The sequence below is a fragment of the Notolepis coatsorum genome, assembly GCF_963971535.1.
Source record: "Notolepis coatsorum genome assembly, chromosome: 4".
In the NCBI taxonomy this organism is placed as follows: Eukaryota; Metazoa; Chordata; class Actinopteri; order Aulopiformes; family Paralepididae; genus Notolepis; species Notolepis coatsorum.
Window position 1 is genome coordinate 5,689,397 of NC_140168.1, and position 23,375 is coordinate 5,712,771.

The following is a 23,375-nucleotide window of genomic DNA, read 5'->3' on the forward strand; positions in this document are numbered from 1 at the left end:
TGTGTGTTTCTGTGTTTCTGTGTGTGTGTGTGTGTGTGTGTGTGTGTGTGTGTGTGTGTGTGTGTCTGTGTTTCTGTGTGTGTGTGTGTGTGTGTGTGTGTGTGTGTGTGTGTGTCTGTGTTTCTGTGTGTGTGTGTGTGTGTGTGTGTGTGTGTGTGTGTGTGTGTCTGTGTTTCTGTGTGTGTGTCTGTGTGTCTGTGTGTCAACAGAGAAAACACACACACGTGCACGCAGGGCAGCCCGCGCTGCTGCACAGCCCCCATGGTGCGCGGGGGGGGGGGGGGGGGGGGGGGGGGGGGGGAGCGGGGGGGTGGACTCTGGACTCTTTCATGGCGGGCCAGGGGGACGATGTGAGGGGAGCCCGTGTCACGCCGTGTCCGCCGAGCAGCGCCGCGGCTCCCAGACCTAGCTACGCATCACCGAGATGTGAGAGACCTGCCGACAGAGAGAGAGAGAGAGAGGGAGATGACTCCATACTGCCACCTACAGGCCAGAATAACTAGGTTTAAAACAGAGTTACTGCAGGTAAAAAAATAATAACTGGCCCTCGTAAATGTCCAAACCCCGTCTCCCACCCACCCACCCCCCCCCCTCCTAATGTACAGTTCCCTCCCCCTCATATGTATATATTTTCTGTTAGGATCTCTGTTCAACAGTACTGTATATTTGCATATCTTGTATGTCACAAATGTAACAGTACTGTATATCTGTATGTCATTAATGTCATTATGAGTTGAAAATGGGGGACCCTGATGTAAACAAGACGAAAGTCTCTCTCTGGTCTGCATAATTGTGTGTATTGAGCCATACTGTATTGTACCCATTCTGCAATCTGTTAATAAAGTTTTCAATCAATCAATCAATCAATCAATCAATCAATCAGGTCCAGCCCTGCTGGCATTTCTTTTTAAAGATTTAAGGCCGTCTCGGGTGAAGAGCTGTAAAGAAATGTTCAACGATTAGGTCTTGAAGGGCGGCTGGGTAGCGCAGCGGACTAAGCACTCGCCTACCACCGCAGAGACTCTGGGATCGAATCCAGCTGTCAGCGGTACCTCCGGCTTGGTCAGTCGTCCCTACTAAACACAATTGGCGGTGTTAGCGGGTGGGAAGCCGGTGGGGTGTGTGTCCTGGTCGTTGTAAACTGCGGTTCCTACTGGTCAGTCGGGGCGCCTGTTCAGCAGGGAGGGGATCTGGGGGGAAATAGCGCTGGACCTCCGCACGCGTTACATTCCCCCAGTGAGAATCCTCGCTGTCAGGTGAAAAAAATTTATCGGAGGAGGCGTGTGGTAGTTCTACACCCTCCCCAGGCAGACAGTGGGGCAATGCGCGCAACGACCAGGAAGGGAATTGGCATAACGACTAAATTGGGATGGGTGAAAAATACAGAAAAGCCCAAAAATAAATAGAACATTTAAAAAAAATATATATATTAGGTTTTGACCCCAAGAATACGTTTGATAGAGGCGGTCGGATGGCGTAGCGGAGATTGCGCTCGTCACCAATGCAAGAGGCTGCGGTCTCGACTCCCGGAGTCAGCATTGCCTGCAGCTTTACTCGTCATAACTCGTTTGGCTGAGTTAGCGGGAGGGAAGTCGAGGGTGGTAATCTGGTGTTGTGGTCATCCCACCTTTATCAGGTAATTTTTTTTATTTTTTTTAATCTATGATCAAATTGGCTGTAAGTGAAAGAAGTGTGCAGGACTATTCTCTTTTCACCATTGAGAATTTAAAAACAAAACAAGATTTGGTCTGGTAGAGCTGACTCTGAGGCTCTGGTAACAAAATGTAATTTATAATAACTTTGAATTGGGTGTATACACAGTATCAGAACTAAGCAAAAAACTACGCTTGTCTGAACATTTTATGAGTTATGCAGAGATGTAGTTATCCGAAAAGTAATACAGGACCATCTTTTCCTGCGTAAATATCCAAACCCCCAATCCCCTCCAATGTACAGTTTCTTCCCCCTCAAATGGTTATTAATGGTTAAATTAAATACAGGTTATTAATTAACGTTATTAATCGCGCAAGGGGAAATTTAGAGCATGATACGGCAAACAGCTGCACTTCTACACACTTCTAAGACAAAAAAAAGGGGACAAGAGACATACATGACACTACCAAAGCACAAGAGACATGACACTGCCAGAACGGGATCCCTACATTGTTGATCTGTCAAGTCCAATAAATAAACAGATTCGGTCAGTACAAAATTTTTTTTTTAAATGAAGGGGTCAAAAGGTGCATGTTAGTAAACTGACCATTCCTTGGCCTCTGGAACAACCTCTTACAGGCAGGCTGTCTAAAGCGCTTCTCCTGATGGCAGCAGGTCAAAACACACATGAAGGACATGTGTGGAGTCACCAATTATAGTAGTGACATATTGTAGTGACATAGTGATCGCTCAACGCTCAGTGCCTCGGGTAGATTTGTATGACGTTTCCTTCAAACAGATGTCATGACATGTGTATAACACCGTTTCATAGTGATCATTCAAACCCACTTGGGAGTAATAAGTCACGAGAGCGCTGGACCGGAATCACTGCCAAAGAGAGTCTAATGATGGTGGACTCAATAATAATAAAAAAAAAACACACAAGTGGGGCAGTGACAAGTGACGACGCTCGCGTTTTTGTGGATAATTTGACCCAAATGAACCTCAAATATTGTTAAGGAAAACGCCAACATTTTGGGGAAATTGGCTTACCGTCTTCTCCAGAGAGAGAGACAAGAAGAGAGATACCAGTCTCCTCTCTGTGTGCGTTCAGTAGAAAGCCATCTGGCCGCACGTATAGCCTAGCTTAGCACAATGAATGGAAGCGGACATGACCGGGTAGCCTTCGGGAGAGGTGTTAGTTGGACAATGGCTAGGCTACCCGGTCATGTCCGCTTCCATTCATTGTGCTAAGCTAGGCTATACGTGCGGCCAGATTTCTACTGAACGCACAGAGAGGAGACTGGTATCTCTCTTCTTGTCTCTCTCTGGAGAAGACGGTCAGCTAATTTTCCAAAATGTTGGAGTTTTCCTTTAACAGGAGATTTCTGCAACAGAAGATGACACGTCTCGCTGCAAACGGGCAAGCATCTGAACTGAAGTGAACAAGAACTGAATTGAACTGACACTTGTTATAATTATGTGACTGTCCTGTATGTATTTATTGTGGGGATTGGGAGGTGGGAGGGGGGGCGTTTGATGTTCCATGAGGATGTCCCATGGTTAAATAACCTGCCGTACCGCAAACGATTACCACCAACCATAGTTGTGTGGCATTAAAGTATCTTGTATCTTGTTATTGTTCTTTGGCGGAGAACTACCACTACCACTGTCTCTTTTTTAGTTAAAACAAGTTAAATAATTACATTTCATGGCGTCAGCACAGCCCTCGTTTATTCACCGTGTCCATGGAAACGACGATGAACGCAGCCATTGATTGATTGATTGATTGAACATTTTATTAACAGATTGCAGAATGGGTACAATACAGTACGGCTCAATACACACAATTGTTAAGGGGATGCAGACCAGAGAAAGACTTTCGTCTTGTTTACACCAGGCTCCCCCATTTTCAATTCATAGTGACATTTATGACATACATGACATACAGATAAACAGTACTGTAACATCCAGACATTTATGACATACAAGATATACAAATATACAGTAATGTTTAAGAGACAGAGTTTCTAAAAGAGAGTATATACATTTGAGGGGGAAGAAACTGTACATTTGAGGGGATTGGGGGTTTGGATATTTACAGGGGCCAGTTTCGAATGGCAGCCTCCCGTAGGTGCTCATGAAATGATAGTTTCCATACGCAGGAAAAGATGGTCCCGTATTACTTTTCGGATAACTACATCTCTGCATAACTCATAAAATGTTCAGACAAGCGTAGTTTTTGCTTAGTTCTGATACTGTGTATACACCCAATTCAAAGTTATTATGAATAAAATTTTGTTACCAGAGCCTCAGAGTCAGCTCTACCAGACCAAATCTTGTTTTGTTTTTAAATTCTCAATGGTGAAAATGTGAATAGTGCCGCACACTTCTTTCACTTACAGCCAATTTGATCATAGATTAAAAAGAATTAAAAAAATTACCTGATAAAGGTGGGATGACCGAAACGTAGTATTTATAATAAAGTTGAATGTAAGTGAAGGCAGTGTGTGGGACTGTTATCTTTTGACTCGTCTCCAATGCACCGTGTAAAGCCACCACCCAGAAAAAGCAGGTGTGCAAAAGACACAACATTCCCAATGGTAGACCAAGAGAAGAATTGGTAGAGCAAGAATAAAAGGGTGCGTCTACTAGGGATGGGTACCGAATTAGGTACTTTTAAGGGTATCGACCGAATCACGTGGGTACTACAGAGTACCGATTCACGTGAGATCCGCCGGTGCCACATTTCGGTACTGTTAAAAAAGAAATTTTTAATGTATTTTATTTTATATATTTTATTTTACTTACATTTATTTAAAAAAAAATTACGTTCTACGTTTTTTTACGTTTACCGCGAAACAAAACCTATGAAGTGTGCCGCACGTTCACGTCAACGTTCACGCGCACAATACACGCTTACCTAGGATTTGACTTGATTCAACAACAAAGCAGTCGGGGCAATGGCAAGCCGTAAATGGTCGCAAGTGTTGTTACACTTTACAACGCTCGCTGCAATATTATATATTATGATATGATAATAAATTATTAGAAGTTTGGATTTTTTTTTACTGAGGTAAGTAGATTAAAAAATTTTGAACTAAAGTACAGAAAAAAGGTTCCGTTGGGTACCGGTATCGATTCAAATGTGAAAGGTACCCAACCCTAGCGTCTACCAAGTTTCATGACAAGCGGTGTGAGAGAAATTGCCTTTTAGAGGGGGGGGGGGGTCACAACGTCTCTGGCCAGATGGGATTCATTGTGCACATCAAATTGTGCCGTCACCAATAGGGGTGTAACGATGCGACCTCACAACGATTAAATTCTATTACGATTCTTCAGGCAACGATTCAATGCATCATGGAATCTCTTCATTTGACCACGATTCGATTTGATTAATTTTATATCAGTTAATTCCCCAAAAAAATTTGTATTACGCAAAACACTGTCGTCTCACGTCATTGAGCTCAAATCAAACTAACCTCCTGAATGACTCGGCCCAGTCGCTCCTGACTCTTCACCACCTTCCTGTAAAATAAAAAACAAAAAACGCATCAATAACCATCTGCGAACAAAATGACATCAAACTATTAACACTTTAATCGCCATGGGTTAAATTCATAATTTACCATCCCTCGCCAGCTCTATTTGTCTATGGAGAAGTTCCCCTTCTTTGCAGGGCTATAACTTTTTAAATTCTATTGCTACATTGTCATTATTATGGCCCATTCAATGTCCTATATGTATTGTTCAGGGTGTAGCAACGTTAAACTTTTTCATTCACATATTCATACTAAAATATGGTCTAAAGTATAAGTATGTTTTTATCGTTTTCTGCAGCTGTCTTCAGAACGTGATTTATAGCCCCAAATGCATTATATTGATGATCAAATACAGTTTGGTAGGAATCTGTGCGAGATAAAAAATTTCAACTGCACGTACTTCTAGAAGTTTCTACGCATCATCTGATGTTGACCGGATGGGCGGGGGATCGTTTATAATTCCGTGGGCAGCGTTAGATGATTCATCCAGAGTGGGTCATATGTTCATCAGATCAGTTAGTATAGAAAACGTTAGAAAATAACGCTGAATCTTACCGTGGCTTCCTCGCGCCGCTGGCAGATGAGCGTGGAACAGATTTTTTTCTATTATGGGATGTAGAAATGCCCAATCCATTTCCAGGTTGTATAATAGTATATACGTCCAAATAACGTTGTTTATTGAGTTAGGGCGAGCAATCTATTATCCAGTGTTTCAAGATGGAGTCGCGGGAGCTATAGCGAGTGGCCGGACCACATATGGATGAGCACTACCGGTTCAAAGGTTGATATCCGGTTGGCGATCTGCCGATCGGCCACCAGATGGCGCTCTTGAACCGCTAGAGAGTTGAGAGGAGATCACACTTGTGTCTCAGGGCTCCGGAAAGGAAATATGATTTCGATGACAGATTTTTGAAATATTGACATCAAAGACGAGTTACGGCGTCTTCGGCAGAATGAGCATGGCTCGGAATGAGGTCTTAACTCGTCCGCGGCGATCATAGTGTTAACACTTTCAATTACAAAATAACTTCCAATATTATCATTGCAAATCAAACGTGTCACTACTGTATATCCACGTGACGACACTGTTATTCCACTAGGTGTCAGCGTGGAGAGGTGGTGGGTGGTAATGGCATCAAGCTGACCCAGGGTTTGATTGATTGATTGAAAACTTTATTAACACATGGCAGAATGGGTACAATACAGTACGGCTCAATACAAACAACTGCTAAGAGGATGCAGACCAGACCTTCGTCTCGTTTACATCAGGGTCCTCCATTTTCAATTCATCAGGACATGTATGACATACACAACATACAAATACACAGAACTGTGTAAAAAAATATATACATCCGAAGGGGAAGAAACTGTACATTGGAGGGGGTTGGGCAGGGGGATTTTGACATTTACCGGGGCCAGTTTCTAATTGCAGTCTCCCGTAGGTGCTCTGAAAGCGGTTTTGAAGGAAGGTAGGGATTCAGATTCCTTTACAGCTGTGGGTAGGGCGTTCCACATTTTTGTGGCATAATTGCGAAACGTGTTTAGTCCCTTGTTTGTGCCGAATCTGGGTTGAACGTGATTTGTGGAGCTCCCTCTGGTGTTGTGGTCGTGGAATTCACTGACCTTTGGGAAGTATTTCGACATGTACATGGGTACCTTAGTGGTGTAGTGTATCTTGTAGACCATGGCCCATTGCAAGTTGCTGTACTCTGTCGTCATCCTAGGTAGTCAAAGTAGGCAGGGGTGAGGTGGGTTCTAGGAGTGAGGTCAAGCAGTAGTCTGACCAGTTTGTTTTGAGATGTTTGTAATCTTGTTTTTAGCGCCTTTGAGGTGCTTTGGTACCATGAGGTGCAAGCATAGTCGTAGTACCGTTGAATGAGTGCTCCTGCCAGAGTCTTCAAGGTATTCTTGTTTACCCACAGACATTGCAAAATGAAATTCAAGGACTTTCAAGTACTTTCCTAAGCACTGTTTTTCATTTTAAAATGGCATTTAAAAGGATACAATTCACTTTTAAATCCAATATTTATGGCTTAAAACCAATTTCCGACAATTAGTTAGACTTTAAATAAAACAATATAATAAATTTCTTTTTTTTATCCACTTTTTCTCCCCATTTTCAATTTTTCTCCCATCCCAATTTCGTATATCCAATTCTTCCCTCCCCTGTCTTGAACGTTGCTAGACTATGCCTCCCACTGGTCGGCTGTAGTGAGGACAGAAGCCTTGCATCACGTGTCCCCTCCGGTACACAAGGAGGCAGCCTGTCGCATCTTTTCACCGGAGCAGCTCGAACTCTCAGTGGCGAGGAGTAACGCGTGGGAGGCTCACGCTGCCCCCGTCACTTCCTGCTTCCGCCGCACCGGCGTCACCAAACCGACCTGTAGGAGTCGCTGTCCACAACGTCCAATCCCCACCCACCGGCTTTCCCACCCTCCAACACTTGCCAATTGTGTTAGTATGACGACTGGCCAAGCCGGTAGCAACGCCGACAGCTGGGCTCGAACCCAGCGTCTCCTGCGTTAGAGGTGAGCGCCTTGCCCACTGCGCCAATCAGCCGCCCAATATAATAAATTTCTTGATTCAGAAAAATTTGATCATGGATGAACAAAACGTTCAATGCGAATGGTTGATTTGAATTTCAAGGACCTTTTAAGCACCGTGGTTAAAAAAATTTATGAATGAATGAATGATCTTTATTGTCATTGTCACAAGAATCGTACAACAAAATTTTAAATGCGGCCCTAGGTGGTAACAGTCACACAGTCATAGATAATAACAACACAGTCCTAAAATACACAGTATTAAAATAATAAAGACAAGAGTGAGACATAATAGACATAAAAAATGGGCTGTTTTCGGGCGGCTACGTGGCGTAGTGGGCAATGCGCTCGCCACGAGATCTGGAGACGCTGGGCTCGCCTGTTCGAGCCCAGCGCTCCACATTTGCTTTCAGTTTAGCTGGTCGTCCGTACTAATACACATTGGCCGTATTAGGGGGTGGGAAACTGATGGGTGGGGATCGGGCGTTGTGGACAGCGACTCCTACAGGTCGGTGAGGGTGAACTGAATCCAGCTGACCTGTGTATCCTGCGCGCCACGGTGAGGGTGAACTGGCCCGGGCAGTCGGGCTGGTAGGTGGAGGGCACGACGACGTAGGAGCCGGGAGGAAGGGCGCAGGCCAGGCTCACGTGCTGGCTGTAGCAGTGGGGGACACAGCTGGCCACGGGGTCCTCGTCCTGGGGCACGGAGAGGAGCTCCGACACCCCCCCTGACAACTGCACACACACACACACACACACACACACACACACACACACACACACACACACACACACACACACACACACACACACACACACACACACACACACACACACACACACACACACACACACACACACACACACACACACACACACACACACACACACACACACACACACACACACACACACACACACACACACACACACACACACACAATGGCTGCTTTGTCTGATGATCTGACACAGATAAGTGTTCAGTGTTATGTTCAGTTGCTATCGCATGCACTTAATATCTGTGTTTCATTACACGTATGTGTGCACGCTTACCAACTGTCTCGCCTGTTTTATTGCAACACTACTATCACCGACATCTAAGAAAGGAGATCCCCCCCCTTGAACGGCCCTTCTAAAGGTTTCTCTCCTCCACATTGCCTGTGGTGCATTTTTTCCTATTGCTAGGCTTTAGTGAGTTTTTCCGTACCTTCGCGTGGGGTATGTGTCTGGGAGTGTTGCATTCATTTATTTTAAATGTTTTGGACTTCGTGGTGTTTTTGTTTTGTTCTTGATTTATTGTGATGTTTCTTCTTGACTTGTTTTTAAAGAAGACGTGTCCGGCCCATGGGGACATTAACGTGTGTTGTCGGGCCTTAAAGAAGACGTGTCCGGCCCCATGGGGGACATTAACGTGTGTTGTCGGGCCTTAAAGAAGACATGTCCGGCCCATGGGGACATTAACGTGTGTTGTCGGGCCTTAAAGAAGACGTGTCCGGCCCCATGGGGACATTAACGTGTGTTGTCGGGCCTTAAAGAAGACGTGTCCGGCCCCATGGGGACATTAACGTGTGTTGTCGGGCCTTAAAGAAGACGTGTCCGGCCCCATGGGGACATTAACGTGTGTTGTTGTCGGGCCTTAAAGAAGACGTGTCCGGCCCCATGGGGACATTAACGTGTGTTGTCGGGCCTTAAAGAAGACGTGTCCGGCCCCATGGGGACATTAACGTGTGTTGTCGGGCCTTAAAGAAGACGTGTCCGGCCCCATGGGGACATTAACGTGTGTCGTCGGGCCTTAAAGAAGACGTGTCCGGCCCCATGGGGACATTAACGTGTGTTGTCGGGCCTTACAAATACATTTGATTTGATTTGATTTAGGTGCCAGGCAGAGACATCTTAGTGGAAATAATGCACTACACTGTGTCTCTCTCTCTCTTCACTTTTGTTAAGTACAATTATTTGTATATGCCGTCTTCTATTGGAATCCCGTTGACCATATTATTCACATGGTTTTGCTCTTGTTTTGTGCTCATAGCTATGTAGTCAGCATGTCGGTAGGCGAGTCTTGCCGTCTTTGTAAGGAATACGAATACCAAAAGATTATTTGATTCAAAAGAAGGTAGCAAACGTCACACCTGAACCACGCCCGTAGCTGCCAGTAGTTTCTCACATGACGACAATTGGTTCAAACACAAGCTCATAACTTGAAGCCTGACCAGAAGGATGTGTCATGACTGTCTGTACTGTACTGTACAGTACACGTATGAAGTCAGGAATGCACTCTGTTGACTGTGCTGGCATCATAATAAAGATGAATCAGGATAAAAATGTTGTCACAGTAAATGCAGTTTAGTTTCTCCTAGATTTTCACTTCTCAAGTTCTAATGGCTGCAGAGCTGGAGAACTATGTCTGACTCTTAACCACCAAAACCTGCACAAACTATAACGTATATTATGACCGGCATACAGACCCTCATCTGCACCTTTGTTTAAACCATGTCATTCTCATATTTTATATTCAGATTGAATTTTATTGCCTATATTTATGTCTTTCTTCTATTCATCTACCCATCCCCCTCCCCCTCCCCTGTGCTGCTATGATGCCTGAACTTCCCCAAAGGGGATCAATAAAAGGAATATCTTATCTTATCTTATGAATACGTCGGCCACCACATCTACATTACGCTAACCAGGGTTCCCACAGACATTGTAAAAGGAAATTCAAGGACTTTCGAGTACCGTACTTTTCGGACTATAAGCCGCGGCTTTTTTCCCCATTTTTCGACCCTGCGGCTTATATAACGGTGCGGCTTATATGTAGACCAAAACCGAAAATGTAAAAATCTAAATATTGCTTTTTTTAGTAAAATATTTCACTAAATGGTAACACTTGTTATGCAAATATGCAACTTGTTTGTTGAAATGTTAATAAATGGGAGCTTCCTCAAACAGCCATCTCTTTCCCGACAATCCCCTCTGTGCACGAACCCTTACATATGGTAATTAAACATTAAAACACGTGCGGCTTATAGTCCAGTGCGGCTTATATATGTACACATCATTCAATTTAGCTGCTGCGGCTTATAGTCAGGTGCGGCTTATAGTGCGAAAAGTACGGTACTTTTCTAAGCACAATTCTCCATTTTAAAAGGGCATTTAAAAGGATGCAATTCACTTTTAAATACAGTTCTTTATAGAAAAAAATATTTGATCCAATATTTATGGTGTAAAACCAATTGTCTGACAATTAGTTACACTTTAAATTAAAAAAAACTCAATTTCTTAATTCAGAACTATTTGATCATGGATGAACAAAACGTTCAATGCGAATGGTTGATTTGAATCTCAAGGACTTTTTAAGCACCTTGTTAAAATGTTTAGCTGTTTTCAAGGAATTCCAGGGCCGCGGAGCTAATGATGCTAATGATGGAGCATCGCCGTCGGTCGTGTGCGATAGTAAAGGGCTAACCTTCTGTATTGTCACAGTGGAAAGGGTTAACCGGCTGTCGTGTGGCAGTGAAAGGGTTAATTAAGCACTTCAAGGACCTTGTGCGAACGAACCCCCCCCCCCCTGGCGGCTAACTCGACTGACCTTGTAGACGTGGAAGCCGATTGGCCGGAGGTCCGTGTCGGGGCGGGTCTGGTGCAGGGTGATCCTGGTGTTGGCTCCGGGCGGGTCCTCGTCGCCCACGGTGACGGGGAAGCAGGGGTTCTGCTGGTGAGACGGGAAGTTCCGGCTCCCCCCGGCGCTGGAGCCCGCCGCCCACACGCCCCGGAAGCAGCTGCTCTCCCAGTCTCCTCCTCCTCCTCCTCCGCCCGTCGCCGGCGGCAACGACGGTCCGGGTGTTTTCAGGGCGCTGGGTTGAGGATCGATTGATTGAATATTATTTGATCATTCATATAAACGATACATATAAAAAACGGCCCAGCGGGAATATACATACATTACATACATTAAAAAAAAAAAATCATTGAGGTTAAAAACACAATGAAGCCAAAAGGCTTATTTCCATTAGTGGACCTCTGGGGGTGGGGGGGGGGTGGGGTGGGGGTATGGTGGGCAGTTGGCTGGCAGAAACATGAATGAATGAATGAATGAATGAATGAATGAATGAATGAATGAAAACTTTATTTAACAGATTGCAGAATGGGTACAATACAGTATAGTCTAGTAGTAGATAGAGGGGGGTATCATGCACCCCCCGGAAATATACTTCTAACCAGACTTTCTAGAATGGAAAAAAGGTGAAAAAAACGATAGGTTATGTTAACAAGTTGTCAGAGTGTCCCATGTATAATTTATATGCAAATTAAGGACGCGATTATCAAAAAAGCGCAAAAAGATCAGTTTAATATATCTCAGGCAATATTTCAGATAACTGAACAAATGCGGTGTCTAGACCCATGTTTTGAGGGTCAAAGATCACAATAACACTATCCCTAGAATGATCACATGTTTCTATGTAAGTAGCCTATGAAAATATGTGCCGTCAATACAAAATAATCACATTTTTACCAATTAGTTGAGTAGGAAAGCGGATACTACCATGCACCCCCTGGAAATATATTGTTAACCAGTGTTTCTAGATTGGAAAAAGTGTGTAGAAAATGATAGGATATGTTAAAAATCGGTCAGAGTGTCCCATGTATAATTTATATGCAAATTAATGACGCCATCGTCAAAAAACGAATGTCGCTATTTCAGCCAATATTGCAAATAACTGAACAAGTAGGTTGTCTAGACCCACATTTTGAGGGTCAAAAATAATAATAAAACTATTGCCAGAATGATCACCTGTTTGTGGCGAGCTAGTATGCAAATTAGTGGCACCTTTACAAAGAATAAAGCATTTTTACCAATAAAGACACATCATATTGTAGATGACTGAACAAAAAAAGATGTGGACTCATGTTTTGAGGGTTAAAGATAGCAATACAATTTCTGAAGTGGTCACATATATCTCTGGCATGCTTATATACAAGAGTGCTGCTTTCAATGCCATTTCTTACGTAGGTCTACATGTATGTAATACGGTAAATACGTCCTCTGTTCTGGATATCTTCTTTGTTGACACAACATTCAAGTATTTTTTTCTATTTGTATTTTGTGCCCTAAACTACTAATCATCATCATCACTAAAGCAATTGTCAAAGTCTATCTCTTCGATCTCCATCTCTTCCTCCACCTCATCACACTCGTACTCTCCATCCTCCTCATCCATGTTATTTTTTGCATAATCTGCCTCCTTATCAAAAGCTTCTTGCTCTTCTTACTCCACTTTCTGGGCCAGTACCTCAACAAGAGAAGGACGGAGGATGGGTCCAACCGTCCAGACAGGCTCTAACACCTCCTCATCCATTGTTTTTCCCAGTCCATACTTTGATCATAGGCTTTGGGCCTCTTGAATATTGGCTGTTCTGCTCTTTTGTAGCAGGCGACTCTGAAGTTGGCTTGCTGTACATGTGAGTAAAAGTAAAAAAGTTTCTACTTTTAAATGTACTTTAACTTAAGTACTAAAAAGTAAAAGAAAAAACAAATGTTTTATTCCGGGGCAATGACATGTTCCGTTTCGTCCTCTTCATCACTCGTACTATCACTCGCCGTCTTCTGTAGCTCGTCACTCTGACAGTCTATTCTTCTGATAGCAGGTGTTTAATCAAAGATCCCTGCTTTCTAGTCTTGCACAAGGACCAATCAGCATGGGTATGGGCGGGTTCATTTTCCATTGATGGGGATTTGATTGGCTGTTTTTAAATAAAGTGCGGCCGCAGGATTAATAACGTTAACGTTAGATACGGCCAGAGAAACAAATATACTAATTAAAATAGTTGGACCTGCAAGATTTGTACTTTGTACTTTGTAGGTCTGCATTTTAAATGTAAGGAGTAAAAAGTATGTTATATAATAATACTCGAGTAAAGTACAAATCAACAAAAACAGTACTTAAAGGACGACTCCACTTTTTTTGGAAATTAGCTTATTTAACATCTTCCCTGGAGTTAGACAAGAAGATGCATACCTTTTTTGTCTCTGTGCGTGCATTTTAGCTTTGGGAATAGACGCTCCGTTAGCATAGCTTAGCTTCATCACTGGAAGTGGGGGAGGACAGTAGCCTTACAGTGCCTTACAGTGTATTGCAAGGTCTGACATTGACCAAACTTGATATGCATGACCTTGGTGGGCTCTAGGTCAACTCCTGAAAAGGGGGTCAATGTCAGACTTTGCAATCAAAGTTAGGGGGCTAATAACCCTTGCCATAATTTCAGTGCGCCCCCTAACTTTTGATTGCAAGGTCTGACATTGACCCCCTTTTCAGGAGTTGACCTAGAGCCCACCAAGGTCATGCATATCAAGTTTGGTCAATGTCAGACCTTGCAATACACTGTAAGGCACTGTAAGGCTACTGTCCTCCCCCACTTCCAGTGATGAAGCTAAGCTATGCTAACGGAGCGTCTATTCCCAAAGCTAAAATGCACGCACAGAGACAAAAAAGGTATGCATCTTCTTGTCTAACTCCAGGGAAGATGTTAAATAAGCTAATTTCCAAAAAAAGTGGAGTCGTCCTTTAAGTATTGTAACGAAGTACAATTACTCAAGTACTTTACACCCCTGCATTTGACTTAGTGATTTTGGCATCGATTACCGTGGCAACGAGCACTAGGTGTCACTCAGAACAGAAACCGAGACTGAACCAAGTATATTAGCAGCAGATGCATGATATTTGACATGTATTGCTATAATCCAGTATGTCTTTACACCCCTGGTTCTCTCCACACCTGAGGGCCATGGACGAGGAGGAGAAGAGCCTGATGAGGAAGCCGGTCTCCGCCCCCTGCAGGAAGGTGCTGGGGATCAGCAGGTAGCCCCCGGGCTCCAGGTGCGCCCGCAGCACCACCTCCCTCTCGTAGGCGTGGCAGTGGGTGGAGGCACAGGGGGGCTTGTTCAGCGTGCGGCCCAGGTTCCAGCGCCTCTTCTCCACCTAGCGCCGGGCAAAAGCACCGGGGGCGTTCCCACAGACATTGCAAAATGAAATTCAAGGACTTTCAAGTACTTTTCCAAGCACTATATTTCATTTGAAAAGGAATTATATTAGCAAATTACCAGAAAGAGGAAAGGGGATGTGACTATTGTCAATCTTCTGGATTCTAAGCTGTCGTTTTCTTTTTCTTTTGTACTACATTTTATGGATACTGATATTATTTATTTATTTGATGTTGTTTTCAATGTTAACACTTTGATTGCCATGGTTAAATTCATGATATACCATCCCTTGCCAGCTCTATTTAACATGGAGAAGTTCCCCTTCTTTGCAGGGCTATAACTTTTTAAATTCTATTGCTAGATTGCCATTATTAGGGCCCATTCAATGTCCTATATCCATTGTTCAGGGTGTAGCAACGTTAAACTTTTTCATTCACATATTCATACTAAAATATGGTCTAAAGTATAAGTATGTTTTCATCTCTTTCTGCAGCTTTCTCCAGAACGTGATTTATAGCCCCAAATGCATTATATTGATGATCAAATACAGTTTGGTAGGAATCTGTGCGAGATAAAAAATTTCAACTGGACGTGGTTCTAGAAGTTACTACACGTCATCTGATGTTGACCGGATGGGCGAGGGAGCGTTTATAATTCCGTGGGCAACGTTATACCATTCATCTAATGTGGGTCATATGTTCATCATAGCAGTTAGTATAGAAGACGTTAGAAAATAACGCTGAATCTTACCGTGGCTTCCTCGCGCCGCTGGCAGATGAGCGTGGAACAGAATTTTTTCCATTATGGGATGTCGAAATACCCGATCTATTTCCAGGTTGTATAATAGTATATACGTCCAAATCATGTTGTTTTTTCGAGTTATTTCCACCGATCGAAGTTCACTGTGTGAAGACTGAGTCTCTCTAACATTAGCGAGTGCCCGGACCCCATATGGAGTGAGTCCTGCCGGTTCAAAGGTTGACATCCGGTTTCGATCTGCCGATCGGCCACCAGATGGCGCTCTTGAACCGCTAGAGGGTTGAGAGGAGATCAGCACTGTGTGTCAAGGCTGCGGAGGGGAAATATGATTTCGATCACAGATTTTTGAAATATTGATATCAAAGACGAATTACGGCGTCCTCGGCAACTTGAGCATGGCGGGGAATGACGAGTTCCGGCGTTTTCGGCAGTTAAAGTGTTAACACATCTTGCGCCAAAAGACGAGTTCACTCGTTATTGCCCGCCAATCGTTGTGCGCCAACGACGAGTAAACTCGTTTTTATGATCGTTATTTCCTTCATTCGCTATTGGCATTCATAATTCATCCAGGAAGGCTCCGGGAGCCAGCTGGACCCCGTCTGATATTGCAACGCCTCAATACCGCCGCCTGGTGGATTTCAGGGCGAGTTGCACTCCACTCTAAACCGGAAGTGGCACTCTGTGCATCGGGGGGGGGGGAAAGCTCCGGCAGAGATATCTTGTAACGTGGATCAAGATAGTGCATGGGATCGCTTTCGAGACGCAAGAATCAATATGCTTTCGGCGTTTATTGCGTCATACAAATGGAAAATGGATCTAGCAGATCGACGTCAAATAATTGGAAAAAAAAAATCTCCAGATGCATCGGCCACAGGTAAGAGGAATCTAACGTTATTTCCAGCTCGATTGTCCATTTATTTCATTGCAATCTATCTGATCAACGTATGGTGTCGTACTAAAGAAAGCCGTTAGTGACAATCAAGGAATCATAAACGACCCCCCCCCCCCCCTTTCCTTCACGCATGATGGAGCATAATGTATAGCGATCATATGCATTTGAATTTTTTAATATAGCGTGTATAGGAACGAAACACCAATCGATAATGTATAATACGCGTCGGGGCCTATACCGCGCGTTCTAGGAATTACTGCTATACAGTCTAAAAACAATACTTATATTCTCGACGGTACTAACACGACAATGTATTAATTAACATTCCCACCTCCGGAACGATAGATGCCAGATGTTGAATGAATGGGCCATAGTAATAATGTCGATATAGCTATAATATTTAAAAAGTTATAGCCCTGCAAAGAAGGTGAGCCACTCCATAGGGTTACAGCGCTGGCAGAGAGTGGTATAAGATGGGGCACACTGCTTTCCTAAGAAGCCGTGATTAACCCTTTCACTGCCACACGACAGCCGGTTAACCCTTTCACTGTGACAATACAGAAGGTTAGCCCTTTACTATCACACAACCGACGGCGATGCTCCATCATTAGCATCATTAGCTCCGCATCGGCGGAGCTAATGATGGAGCATCGCCGTCGGTTGTGTGATAGTAAAGGGTTAACCTTCTGTCGTGTGGCAGTGAAAGGGTTAATAAAAATACAAACCTTCCACAAGTGAAGAGCGATCGCCTGGAAGTGCTGGTGGTGGTGCTGCTGCTGCTGCTGTGTGTTGGCGCTGCCCCCCGGTGGCGACTGCGTGTACTGCCGTATGTTCCTGTGCCTGCTGCGGTGCTGCAGCAGGGACACCAGCGCCTCCCCCTGCTCGCACACCTTGAGCCAGAACTTGGGGTTGTTGCCGTAGCTACTGCTGTTACGGCACCCGCCGGCGGAGTGGCCCCTCCACCGGCCGCCCAGCTGGTGGCGCTGAGTCAGCAGGTTTCCTATTGGATAGCGAGAGGAGAAGGTTTTAGGTATAAAAAAAAAAAAATCCCTAAAAAAATATCTTAAAAAAAGTGACAATTTCACTTTATAAAAAATAGAAAGTCACTTTAAAGGAAGGAGGTACTAATAGTATAGTTTAGATACATTAAGAGTTTAAATTGTATATTGTATAGTAGTGTATATAGGAACCAGTTTCTCAGGAACTTGGCATGTCTTTTTTTACCATGCATATCTTGTCTTACCTATTTTTATTTATTATTATTTTTTTTTATCCACTTTTTCTCCCATTTTAAATTTGTCTCCCATCCCAATTTCGTATCATTCAATTCAACCCTCCCCTGTCTTTGAACGCTGTTTCATGCCTCCCACAAGCCGGCTGCAATGTGGACTAAGTCATACATAGCACGAGTCCCCTCCGATACTCGAGGTAACAGCAGTCGCATCTTTCCACCTGCGCGGCTCGTTCTTTCAGCGTCAGGGGTCTGCGCTTTGTAGGGGCGCCGCCCCCATCGCTTCATGATTCTACTGCGCAGGCGCACCAACCGACCTGTAGGAGTCGCTGTCCACAACGCCCGATCCCCACCCATCAGTTTCCCTCCCCCTAATACTGCCAATGTGTATTAGTACGGACGACCAGCTAAACTGAAAGCAAATGTGGAGCGCTGGGCTCGAACAGGGAGGCGAACCTGTTCCGAGCCCAGTCTCCAGTATTCGTGGTGAGCGCCTTGCCCACTGCACCACGTAGCCGCCCCTATTTTATTTTTCCGATGTTTATTTTTTTCTATGCCTATTTTTATTATTGTATTTTGCACAATCAATGGGGGCATGACCACCCGCATTTCACTGTATGCCCTGGTATGTATGTGACAAATAAACCTCTTGGTTCTTGATTCTTGAAAATAATAGTGGAGACAGGAGAGTTACCGGTGTAGACGCTCTGGAGGTGGCCCTCCTCGTCGATGGGGTAGCCCACCGTGACGTCGTCGAACTGGGCCAGGAACTCCGTCTCGTCCAACCAGAACTCACCGTCCTCCGTCCTGGCCAGCAGGTCCGACGCACAGGCCGGGTCGACAGAACTCCAGCCCGCTCCACTGTGTGTAGTAGAGAGAGAGAGGGGGCGGGCGGGTGGGTGGGGGGTCAGTACACAGCTATACATGACATAACTACAAGACAGAAACATAAACAACTCTGTAGAACCAGGGCCCTGTTCCTCATACCTGGCTAACTGAGTTAGCCGGATAATTTTCAGCCAACTTAAGTTCCCCGACGCGCGTTTTTTTTCGAAATCACTATGGCAACAGATCAAAAGGTTTGAACCCGCTCCAGCGCAGGGTTAAGTTCAGTTAGCTGGATAACCTGCATGGCCACGCCCTCGTAAAGAAATGCCAGCTCCCTTCCTGAAATAATCCTCACAGTTTTATACCATTCTGAATTATGTTTTTGTGCTTCGTTTTTCTAGAGGGGGCTTTTGAAATGTAAAATAATTAAGGCTGTCAAAGTTAACGCGGCATTAACGCCCGATTCTATTAACGCCACTATTTTTTTTACTCACGATTAACTTTTAAGGATTTATTTTTTTATTTTTTTTACTTTTATTTTTTTCACTCAGGTGTATTATTGATGCTCTCATTGATACTATGTTTGTTTCTGAAGTGTGTGTGTGTGAGATATATATAGAGAGAGAGGGGGGTGAGAGAGATGAGGAAGGGGCAATAGAGAAAGAGAGCTGGGAGAGTGTGTGAGAGAGAGAGAGAGAGGGTGATTACTCAGCCCTTGTGTGGGTGAATGTAACAAGTTCCTAACGTTTTCTTTCCCCTATTATTTCATGCACACTTTATTCATTGTTTTAAATTATTATTTTCTTTTAAGTTATTTTGTGCATCACTCTGTTTTGAATTTGATGCAAATTTGCAATGCATGAGGGTCATCCTTTTGTGTTAAATGGCTGCATAAAGCAAGCATTTGTTGACTCTCATGTTGATAAGAGTATTAAAACTTGGAACTTGAAAAAAATCCGTTTAAGGTAGAAAAAAATATATATGCGATTAATTGCGAGTTAACTATGGACAATCATGCGATTAATCACGATTAAATATTTTAATCGATTGACAGCGCTAAAAATAATATACCTAAAAGGCTGATAATAAATCATATTTACTTTGTCCTAAGTAATGCACATCATAGTTATACGGATACGGCGCTCGCAATCGGGACACACACAATGTGGTTATTTTAACACATTGGTTGCCAACAACGAGATTTCTTGTTATTGGCCGACATGCGTTGGTTGCCAATAACAAGATTTCTCGTTATTTAATCGTTATTTCTTTTATTAGCGATATCCATTCATTTTTCATCCATCCAGCCTGCCGTTATCATTGGGAATGGCTCTGAGCTCGAAAAGGGCAAATACCGCCCCCTGTCGTCTCCCGGATGGTATTGCACATCATTGGATTGGATTGAGTGAAAAAGTGCATCAGAGAAAAACTCCGGTCCAGGGTTTCCCCATCTCTGGCAAGCAGTGTCTGTTACCAGATTCACTGGCGAGGCTCGGAGCAGCTTTCGATTATGCGTTTCGGACTATAACGGTGGATCAATAAACGCGGTCAATATTTGGAATGGCGATCAGGAATTGGATTAATCTTTTTGCAGAACATCTGATCTGAGATAATGAATCTATGTTACCAGTTTTGGGTTAATCAGAGTTATTTTTCACAGCATTCACAACGTGTGTGTGTGTATGTGTGTGTGTGGCGTTAGGCGCTGAGCGCGGCATGAATAAATGATTTTTCAGTCCGCTTTTGTATCGTGCATAAGAACACAAATACTCTCGATAATCTAGCGTTTATTTGAAAACGATTAATAAATCAGCCGGAAAATGACAACATGTTTTGTGTATTCCAGTAAATGGCTATTTTCGTGGAATTGAACTCCAGTTTGAACAAGCTGACTCTAGAGCTATGTGGCAGGGGCTCAAAACGATGACAGACTACAAAGGCGCCTCCCTCAAACTGAACAGTGACATCTCCTTAGCAAACGACCTCAATACCTTCTATGCGAGGTTTGATGCTGGTAATAACAACACCAGCTCACAAGCCTCGGCAATGGGGGGGGGGGGGTCGGCTGCTGATGGAGGCGCAGTGTTCAGGGTAACAGAGCATGAGGTGAGGCGGACCTTTAAAAAAGTGAATATCAGGAAGGCAGCAGGTCCGGACGGCATCCCCGGCCGCGTCCTAAAAGTCTGTGCCGACCAACTGGCCCCAGTATTCACTGACATATTTAACCTGTCCTTAGAACAGGCTGTCATCCCCACCTGCCTGAAGAAGTCCACTATTATCCCTGTACCCAAAAAATCCAAGCCTGCTTGCCTCAACGACTACCGCCCTGTAGCTCTCACCTCCATAGCCATGAAGTGCTTTGAGAAGCTAGTAAAGGGCTACATCTGCTCCTCCCTCCCCATCAACATGGACCCCCTGCAATTTGCATACCGCCCCAACCGGTCCACGGAGGACGCCATATCCCATGTGCTGCACACAGCAGCATCACACCTGGACAAGTGGCAGGGGAACTATGTGAGAATGCTATTCATCGACTACAGCTCGGCATTCAATACCATAGTCCCCTCCATACTCATAGCCAAGCTCAGGGACCTGGGCTTGGGCTATGACCTCTGCCAGTGGGTCTTGGACTTCCTGACTGGCAGACCCCAGGTGGTGAGAGCAGGCAACTGCACCTCCTCATCCATCACCCTCAACATAGGGGCCCCCCAGGGCTGTGTTCTGAGTCCCCTCCTCTACTCCCTGTACACACACGACTGTGTGGCTCAGCGGAGTAGCAATACAATCGTCAAATTTGCTGACGACACAGTGGTGGTGGGCCTGATCTCTGCCAACGACGAGAGGGCCTACCTGGAAGAGGTCAAGGTCCTGGCGGGATGGTGCCAGGAAAACAGCCTCTCCCTGAACGTCAGCAAAACAAAGGAGATGATTGTGGACTTCAGGAGGTCGGGGGTCAAGGACTACAGCCCCCTCAGCATCGACGGGGCACCGGTTGAGAGAGTCAACAGCTTCAAGTACCTCGGAGCCTACATATCCGAGGACTTGACATGGACCACACACATTAACAGTGTGGTGAAGAAGGCACGACAACGCCTCTACTTCCTCAGGCGCCTAAGGAAGTTCCAAGTCAGCCAGAAGATCCTTAAGAACTTCTACTCATGTACAATAGAGAGCATCTTGACCGGCAACATCACCTCCTGGTTTGGGAATAGCACTGCAAAAGACCGAAGCAGACTACAAAGAGTGACACGTGCAGCCGAACGCACAATTGGAGGGGGGCTCCCCACCCTCCAGAACATTTACTACAAGCGTTGCAAGGGCAAGGCTAAGAGAATCATTAAAGACTCCAGTCACCCGAACAACTGCCTCTTTGAACTGCTGCGGTCAGGCAAGCGATACCGGAGTCTCAAGGCGAGCACAGAAAGACTCAGAAGTAGCTTCTATCCCCAGGCCATCAGGCTGCTAAACGAACAATGAATGAACACTACACAACAACAACCACCAAACGCACATAGCACACACATCCACACGCACACACTCACTTTAAACAAACACACTGTAGCACCCACTCCACACACTTTATAGCACACACCCACTTTAAACAAACACACTGTAGCACCCACTCCCCACACTTTATATTTATGGATGAAGGATTGCACTACAACTCGTACACCTTACTGTAAATTGTACCTAAAATTGTACCTCATCCCATTTCTGCTTTGCACTAGATAGTACTGTACATTAGTACACTGCATAGTATTGTGTATTGTATATTATATGGTAACTCAGAACATTGTACATATGTCTATACCGAACACTGTGACCTCATTTTCTTCTTCTAAATTCATGCTATATTATGTTATTATGTTATTTGATACTATCTTGTCTAGCACAGTCTCTGGAGCGTAACAGTAAGAAGCATTTTGTATGAAAGTATTCTGTACTTCTGTATGACAACTATTAAAGAACTTGAACTTGAACTTGAACTTGAATCTTTTTTTCTTTCTAGAAATCTCCAAAACTATACTCGTATTCAAAACGGTATAAAACGGAAATGTACTGATGAAAAAACAATCCGCTTCGTACATGTTGACTGCAAGCAAGTCATTGATAAGCGACGGGTGTATTAGACACATAGCCATAATTTAAGATATAGTTTAATCGCTCGCAAATGTGCTCGTCCTCCCATTGATTAATGTGGTGGCATCCAAGCGATAAATCGTCATATCCGGCTGGCAACCAATGTGTTAATAACGGAGCATTGCAAATGTGAATCCCGCTGGGATATTTTTAATGAATGAAACCTATCGGGCGTTTGGCTCTGATTAGTTTCATATTCTTCGCTGTGGATGTATCTGCGGCGGAGCGCCCGAATTGTGTTTCATTCAAGCATAAATTTAAGCGTCTTTATATGCGTGGATTGTGGATATGAATTACAAGGAATCTGAATCTGTGGATTGTTGAATTGTATCACTGTCACTCACACGTTATTGTGATATTGTAACTGGGTTTAAAATATATGAGGAGATGCGCTGTTTGACGGATTTGATGACGTGACGTGACTTGATAAATTGAATGAGCCTTTGACGTTTTGATGAATGAATTTGAGAAAATGCATTTATCTGTTCAAGCACTGTTATCTGATGATGAACATGAGGTGTCACTGGTATAAACCAAAGGTTAATCAATTCAATGCATGTATGGATGATGTCCGAAACAGATTAAAACCTGATTAATAGTGAAACTGTATAGCCTCCCTCCAAGCCTCTCTGACACGTTAATTCGGGGGTCGCGCCTTAAAAACGTTGTATTTATATAATACTGTACATGATACCTAAGCCGAGCGCATACAGTACAGATATCCTCATAATATAATTCGTATCAATTAGATACTCTTTGGGCTTGTTTTTATCTACTTATTCTGAAAGAATTGAACTAATTATTATCG

At 44.1% G+C, this 23,375-nt stretch overlaps 1 protein-coding gene across 1 annotated transcript in view; it reads right to left on the reverse strand.

Moving 5' to 3' along the window:
- Nucleotides 1–302: 302 nt before the first annotated feature.
- capn10 (calpain 10) overlaps nt 303–23,375 on the reverse strand; it is a 47,321-nt gene continuing 24,248 nt past the window's right edge. The window contains exons 7-13 of the mRNA XM_084312257.1: nt 18,294–18,460; nt 17,094–17,368; nt 14,513–14,715; nt 11,328–11,592; nt 8,277–8,473; nt 5,136–5,181; nt 303–435 (exon numbers count right to left, since the gene is read on the reverse strand). Of these exons, the coding sequence (XP_084168383.1) occupies nt 406–435; nt 5,136–5,181; nt 8,277–8,473; nt 11,328–11,592; nt 14,513–14,715; nt 17,094–17,368; nt 18,294–18,460 (1,183 nt within the window). The 3' untranslated portion in view covers nt 303–405. The remainder of the gene's footprint in view (nt 436–5,135; nt 5,182–8,276; nt 8,474–11,327; nt 11,593–14,512; nt 14,716–17,093; nt 17,369–18,293; nt 18,461–23,375) is intronic.